The sequence below is a fragment of the Penaeus chinensis genome, chromosome 27 (genome assembly GCF_019202785.1).
Source record: "Penaeus chinensis breed Huanghai No. 1 chromosome 27, ASM1920278v2, whole genome shotgun sequence".
NCBI classification, from domain to species: domain Eukaryota; kingdom Metazoa; phylum Arthropoda; class Malacostraca; order Decapoda; family Penaeidae; genus Penaeus; species Penaeus chinensis.
The window spans coordinates 27576367-27583866 of record NC_061845.1 but is presented as its reverse complement, the minus strand read 5'-3'; the positions used below and the strand labels follow the sequence as shown (position 1 = coordinate 27583866).

At 38.0% G+C, this 7500-nt stretch overlaps 2 protein-coding genes across 4 annotated transcripts in view; one reads left to right on the top strand and one right to left on the bottom strand.

Moving 5' to 3' along the window:
• LOC125039762 (phenoloxidase-activating factor 1-like) overlaps positions 1-3392 on the top strand; it is a 7866-nt gene extending 4474 nt beyond the window's left edge. Inside the window, exons 5-8 of the mRNA XM_047634014.1 lie at positions 223-340; positions 632-831; positions 2746-2933; positions 3082-3392. Coding sequence (XP_047489970.1) covers positions 223-340; positions 632-831; positions 2746-2933; positions 3082-3282 — 707 coding nt within the window. The 3' untranslated portion in view covers positions 3283-3392. The remainder of the gene's footprint in view (positions 1-222; positions 341-631; positions 832-2745; positions 2934-3081) is intronic.
• A 1720-nt stretch (positions 3393-5112) lies between these two features.
• LOC125039761 (serine protease inhibitor 88Ea-like) overlaps positions 5113-7500 on the bottom strand; it is an 11335-nt gene continuing 8947 nt past the window's right edge. For all 3 annotated transcript variants that reach the window (XM_047634011.1, XM_047634012.1, XM_047634013.1), the window contains exons 4-6: positions 6991-7234; positions 6250-6470; positions 5113-5595 (exon numbers count right to left, since the gene is read on the bottom strand). In XM_047634011.1, the coding sequence (XP_047489967.1) occupies positions 5308-5595; positions 6250-6470; positions 6991-7234 (753 nt within the window). In that variant the 3' untranslated portion in view covers positions 5113-5307. The remainder of the gene's footprint in view (positions 5596-6249; positions 6471-6990; positions 7235-7500) is intronic.

Genomic DNA, 7500 nt, shown 5'->3' with positions numbered 1-7500 from the left:
TTCATTTATCCATTTGTTCATTCATTTATTCATTCATTTATACATTTGTTTATAAATTGATTAATTCATTTATCCATTTATTAATTCATTTATCCATTAAGCATTCATCTATCCATTTATTAATTCATTTATCCATTAAGCATTCATCTATCCATTTATCAAATTATTTATTCATTGATTTATTTATCCATTCATTTATCAAATGATTCATTCACTTCACAGACTCCTCGAGCGAAGATATACAATTCCTATGCGCCGGGTCCCTTATCAACGAGAGATACTTGGTCACAGCCGCCCATTGTGTCAACCCAGCCTTACTTAAGCCTAAGCAGTTCAAGCTGTAAGTAAATGTCCTAGCTATCTTTATTTCAATTCGTGGGGATTGATTGGTTTGTTAGCTTCCGTCGTGATATATTTACTACTTGCGAGAGTTGGAATAAAGATACGGGTCGTATGGAATTGATTATGAAAGTTGATTCGTGGTTCTCGTATAATGGCTAGATCTTAGTCCATCCACGAACGTAAATTCCTTTATTTATTTTTGTTTTTTTCTATAAATTCATTTCCGACTTAAAAACTATCCAACTCCCCTTAACAAAACCTATCCATATCCCCCACCCCACCCCTCCAGAGAAGTGATCCGCGTCGGCGAAAAGGACTTAACATCCGACACAAATTGCAACGATACCCCGAGACCAAGATGCATCCCTCCTTCCCAAGACTTCATACCCGAAGACATCATTCAACATCCGGGTTACGACAGCAAGACGTTCGCAAATGACGTCGCGATCATTCGACTCAGTTCGCCGGTTGACTTCTTGGCCTTCGAAGGTAAGGAGATTCGGTCTTATAGCCGGGTTGTGATAAAGTTTTTTTCTTTTTTCTGATTTTTTTTTGGAAGTTCTGGTTGTGGATATATTTAGGATGTAAGTAGGAAAAGGTTGTCGGTTATTTTTTGAGTTGTGTATGTAATGGTTGTAAATATATTTAGGACGTAGGGAAGGTTGGTGGTGACAGTACTAAAATCGATCTTATTTTTATCTTCTTATTATAATTATTATTATTATTTTTTTTTTTTGGAGGGGGTACTGAAGTTGAATTTGTGTATTTCCTAATTATAGATATAGTTGAAATGTATGTAGGAAAAAAAAAATGAATACCATGTTTTTAAATCTGAATGTCATTTATTCATCATAACTTACGTTTATAATAACAATATTTAATTACTATTCCAAGTTTTAACAGTGGTTCGTGGTGATGCTTATTAATCATTAAATATTGTAAATAATTTTACTATGTTTCTCAGTTTCATGATAACGAAAGATTTAAAGTCTACCACAACAGTTATTGGTTTAAAACGTGCTTAGAGGAACTCGAAGTGTTATATCATGCTGAGTAAAAGAATTTTTTTATTACATATTTTTTACTTGTGTTCATGGTGGGACTAGTAAAAAAAAAGAAAAAAAAAATACGCGGAATGAAACGAAAGGTGACTTTGTACGATAATTTCCCCTATGATCTAGTACTTATGTCATCGTTATTCAATGATAAAAAAGGAGTTTTTTCTACTCTTCTTTCTTTCCTTCATCTTTTTTTTTCTTTTTCCTTGTGATTGTCTTTTTTCTCACATGCTTTCCAGTTCCTTGCTTTTAAAAAAAAAAAAAAATTGATAAGTAAATAAATAAATAAATAAATAAATAAATAAATAAATAAATTACTCACATAAAAAAGTATTATAAACAAAATAATAATAATTTGCAATATCATTATCTATGCAGACGTTGAAATAAGAGAATTGCAAAATGACAAAAGAATCGTTTAGTGTCACGGCGTCGATCAGGAAACGGGGTGGAGATCCTGTATTAAATCTTGAGCGGCGTCGCGGTCCTCAAAATGCACTTATTCTTGAATTTTCTTGACTGAAATTATATAGATAGATAGATAGATTGATATGTGAATATATGTGTGTGTGTGTGTGTGTGTGTATGTGTGTGTGTGTATGTATGTGTGTATTTGTGTGTGGGTGCGTGTACATTGTACAGGTACATGTACCAGTACGCGCGCGCGCGCGCGTGTGTGTGTGTGTGTGTATGTGTGTATGTATGTATGTGTGTATGTATGTGTGTATGTGTGTGTGTGTGTGTGTGTGTGTGTGTGTGTGTGTGTGTGTGTGTGTGTGGGTGTGTGTATGTATGTATGTGTGTGTGTGTGTGTGTGTGTGTGTGTGTGTGTGTGTGTATGTGTGTGTAGATCTTGCCTGAAACATTTCGTCAAATCACATCGACATTGACACGGTGACTCCTCCATTCAAGCGCAATAGTGTATATCGGTTCCTTTTGTTAGGAATATCAATGATCTCTTTCCACGGAAATGCAAGTGAAATCATTACGTTGCAAGTTCACCAACGATGAAGGTACAAGTGCTGATCTAAAATTTTCCAGATTTTTTTTTTTTTTTTTTTTTTTGGGGGGGAGATTTCACTCATTATTCCAGAAATTCTCACATCTCTTCACCAAAAATAACTAGTAAGTCATTACTTGTACATGTACTATGCACTGTTTAGCATATTATGTTTTAATCACTTATTCGTCTCTCATTACAATGTAATAACAAATAGCATTTTTAAATTATGTCGTACTTATTTGTCTCATAATGCAAACTACGACCCACTTATCCATCTCTTAATACAGTGCAGTGTATGGCAAATGACATTCTAAACTCCATTGAATCTACTCTTCCCTTCAGAGTTTGCTGGCCCCGTCTGCCTCCCGCCCACAGGTGAATCAGCGGAGCAACTGGCGAATCTTTGGTTATTTTCCGTGGATTGGGGGCTGACACGCACGCCCTCGCAGTTTTTGAAGCGTTACGGTGTAGCTCTCGTCGACACTAAGGATTGCAATACGACATATAATGGCCGATTAACTGCTGGCCAGGTAGGGAAAGAAATATGTAACCAGGCTTTCTGATTTCGCTGTTTTTCTTCTTTTGTTTTCCAACCTGACTCGTCTTTCCTTCCTTATTACAAGCTCAATACTCCCAGAGACATCAACCCACACCCTCGCCTCTCCTCTCTTCCTGCAGATTTGCGTTCGCCCAGAGGACAAAGAGGCTTGTAGCGGCGACGGAGGCTCTCCTCTGACAGCCACGGATCCGGAAAGCAACGCCTGGCAGCTCCTCGGCGTCCAGACCATCGGCGTTGGCTGCGGCCTCTCGCACCTCCCGACTGTGTACACCTCGGTCAGTTACCACAGAGACTGGATCGAGCAGAATATTAGGCCTTAATAGTAAAAAAAAAAAAGTATAAAAATAAAGAGTATAAAGTAAGCGGTATATGTAAGAGAAACTTTTAAGAAAGTTGAAGGGATTGGGTTATTATTAAAGTTGTATTTTTATCTGATTTCTTTTTCCTCCTTCTTGTGTGTTACCTGTGCAGTGTAAATTTTGTTCTTTAACTCTTTTGCATTAACTTATCAATGTACTACAGATATTTAAGGGATAAACACAGGGAATGTACGTTTAGTAGTGCACTCAACCGCCTTACAAGAACCTTCAATATTGAATCTAATATCACATTCTGCATTACTCTTATAGAGATACTTGTTAAACAGGGATTTAAGAACAGGGATATAAGAAGCGTTTGGCCATCATTCTTTATGGTTCTAATTCGACGTGCTGCTCTTAATAGTAATTTTAAATCTTTCTTAGGGTTATTCTCAAGCTTAGTCCGTTTGATTTAACTTACCTTTAATTTATCCACTGAGATGAGGTACGAGGTAACAATATGATACATTAAATGGGTTTTATAAGACTTAAAGAAGTCTAAGCAGTATGTCAGTCGGTATTCACACGGTAGAGTACCAAGTAAAGGAATTCCCCTCCCCCCCCAAAAAAAAGAAAAAATATATATATATACCATAAATATGAAATAACAATCCTATGCATCGCCGTCTAAGTTGCAGTAAAAGAGAGATTGCAATGACAGTACGTACTTGGTCTAAAAGGTTGTTAATGTTTGTCAGTAGTATAAAATTGTTTAGCATGTATGTTTACCAAATCAGTAAAAAGAGGGTTATAAACTGGGACGAACGGATTAAAACATTTGATTTTAACATTTGAACATTGAATTACGATCAGCGTCATAAAAGATGCTCGGCCATAAAGTTCATAATTGTCAAGGAATATATAATTTGATTCTTATGAAACAAAAATTAATAACGTGTATTCATCTGCTTGGTTTGGTTACGCCTAGTATTTATCGAATCATTACGGGTTGGTGTTGTTTTAATGATATTGCCGTGCTTAGTTAACTCATCTGAAGATATTCAATTGCAATAAAACATGCAGCTCTAATTTCACTGCAGCATTGGTCAGTTGCAGTATAAAATGCAGGTCTCTACTGCGCATGTTTGTAATAAGATTTACTAGTTAGATTTTGGTGATTATTAGTTTCCAAGATGTGTTTGCTTATTAACCTCAGCGTGAAAGTTGGGAATAGACAAAATAGAATAACATTCGGAGATCCCATAGACTCGAATGGGAGTGTGTCTACTAGTACAGGACAAGGAAACGTGAGTCTGCCTGATTGGTTTCTCACATCTCGTGGTGCCATTTGAGAGTTCTTTGGAAAAGGAAACGACTTTGATGCCATTGTCTCTTCGAATTTTACCCTAAAACTTGACTCTGGACGCTTGAATGGATGGCCCATGTAAGGCAGATATCTTAAAAATTGTCCCCATGTCATTTACCTAACTTTGATGGAACACACACACATATATTGAATCATTGCTCGAGCTGATACTCAATTTTCTGACATTTGTTAGCTAATTCTCGGTCTTGCACACCTGTCATTTCTTAGAACCTTGTCATACTGTCAAACAATGTTATATACATATATATCATGTATGTCGCATATGTTCCTCAAGTTTTTCGTAACACAAGTTAGGGTGACAATTTATACTGAATATATACTATAGATACCATTGATTCGAACACATTATTAATGTTATTAACCACGACATATTTTGAAAAAGAGAAACAAATTAATTCGTTTTTTTAAAACTAAGGTAAAGTAGAAGGTAGAAAGGTTGGGTATATAAATAAACATAATTTATGATTTTTTTAAAATAATAGCCAGATGAATAAAGAGCAAGACAACCACACACAAAAAATAAAGAAAAGGAAAATTACCTCCTCTTCAAATTTCCTAAAAGTATAACGTAAACCTAAAAGATACAATAAATAATCCACACGCCTTACGAAACAACCGAAAGAAAGAGAAAACATTAAGAAAATAGAGAAAATAAAGTCTCAGAACGCAGGATTTCTAAAGGCCCCCACGAAGACGAAATTGCCCGTCTGACTGTCATAGATCACGAAGACGAAGGGACGATCACACGCGAAGGTCGACGGAGGAGGAGGCTTCGTCCGGGAGAGGGACACGAACACCGTCGCCGCCGCCGCCTCCGTGCCCTCCTCCGTGACCTGCAGCGCCGCCTGGTGAAACGTGCGGCTCACCACCAGGCTTCCTCGGGGCGCCAGGCTGGTCAGGTCGGCCGACTCGCTGAACAGGTCCCGGATGCCGAGTTTGTACAGGGCCTTGGGACCATGAGGAAAACGAAGAACATAGATATTATTAATAAGAACTACGGTAAATAGAGACTGGACATCCGTGTATATATATACTCTACATCTCGACAAAACACACACACACAAACTATATGTGGGTATGCATATACGTACATGTTTATTTTTTTTTATTTTTTTTATCTATCTATCGTTTATCTAACTATCCAACTATTCTTATCTATGTATTGTAAGTAGGTCAACTCTTCAGCGCCACGAAGACATGATCATTATTAGTCTTATTTTTTCCCATTTCCTCAAAACACCTCTACCATCTTCCCAAACAATCCCTAACGTTTTAATCCTTGCATGACCATCGGCTGGTTTGCTAAAATTACCCGAGGCCCGACCCAACGAATATTCATATATACGGACATGCATATACATAGAAATAAATGCATATCTGTCTATCTGTCTGGTGAATATGCATTCATCTGTATATCTATCCGGTAGATATACATGTCTAGACTGATAGATGTGTATTTATTTCTGTATATATGTATGTCCGTATAATGAATATTCATTGGATCGGGCGTCGCATAATTTTAACAGACCGGCCTTAGGACATTACTCATGCCCCTCAAACTCAGAGCCGACCCCGCGACCTCCCTCTTGCCGCGCACTCACCAGCTTGAGGTCCCCCTTGATGGACGAGCGCAAGGTGAACCTCGGCAGGTGAATGGTAACCTGGTGGTGCCACATGTTGGTGATGGCGGAGCGGAAGGACGTCGGGTTCAGGCGGGAAAGGAGGTCCTTCACGTCTCCAGTCGGCAGGAAGATGTACATGGTGAAAGGACCTTCGGCGTATGGGAGTTCGAGGACCCGAGCTCCTAAGTCCCTCGACATCCCTGTGAAAGGGGTGGGTGGAGGAGGATTTGCTAATCGTCGGATTGGGTGCTATGCTTGTCGGATTGGGTGTTTTATATACTGTTCGGATTGGTTTAGGTTAGATTAACTTGCTGCCATTCATCGTGTTTTTATATACTGAGAATTTTATGATCCAAGGTATTCACACTGAATCGGAGTCCCTCAATATTTCAACGAAATAATTCGTTTGACCAGATTAGTTCATGTTCCTTTGGTAGTATGTTGATTTCTTTCAAACAGAAGGAAACACCATTTCGAAAATGCTAAATGACATTCACATGAAACATATAGAAATGGTATAATAATGACAGGCAAAAAGCGTTATCCCTGTCGAACTCATGTACAGACATTAAAATCATAATAACCACATTAAAAACAATCATAAAAAAATATTAACATTAATAATATCCACACGAAACACTAACAAACAGACGAGCAAATTACAATCAAGTTACCCACAACAAACAAAAACAAAAACACAAACACCTACACCATACCCACCATTTCTGAACTGTCCCTCTTGCTTCATCATCGGAACCTGCACGTAATTCTCAGGCGTGACGTAGAAATTCCCCAAATAAGTGTCATTCAGACGGAACTGATGTCGCCAGAGCCCCTTGAAAGCGGCCACGTTCACCATGACCATAATAGCCTGGTATATTTCGCGTTCGTTCACGACGTTGGAGATGAGGCCGCGTGTGGTCTCGAACGTATACTTGTTGATCATGTTTGTGGCATCGTGGTACTGTGGGGAAAATGCGTGTGTGTGGGGGGGGAGGGGGGGTTAAAGTGGATTAGGTACACGAAGAATAAAGCCTGTTTAGAATAGAAAAGATGGAATGAATATTTTGGATAGAATTGGAAAGCGCGTGGATTTGTGAACTTAATAGAGGTAAAAATAAGTAAAGGTAGAATAGATAGGCAGAATAATAGATAATAGGTATAATAGATAAGTCGATTAAAATAAGTAAAGATAGAATAAATATATTGCCTAGAATAGGAAATTGCCCG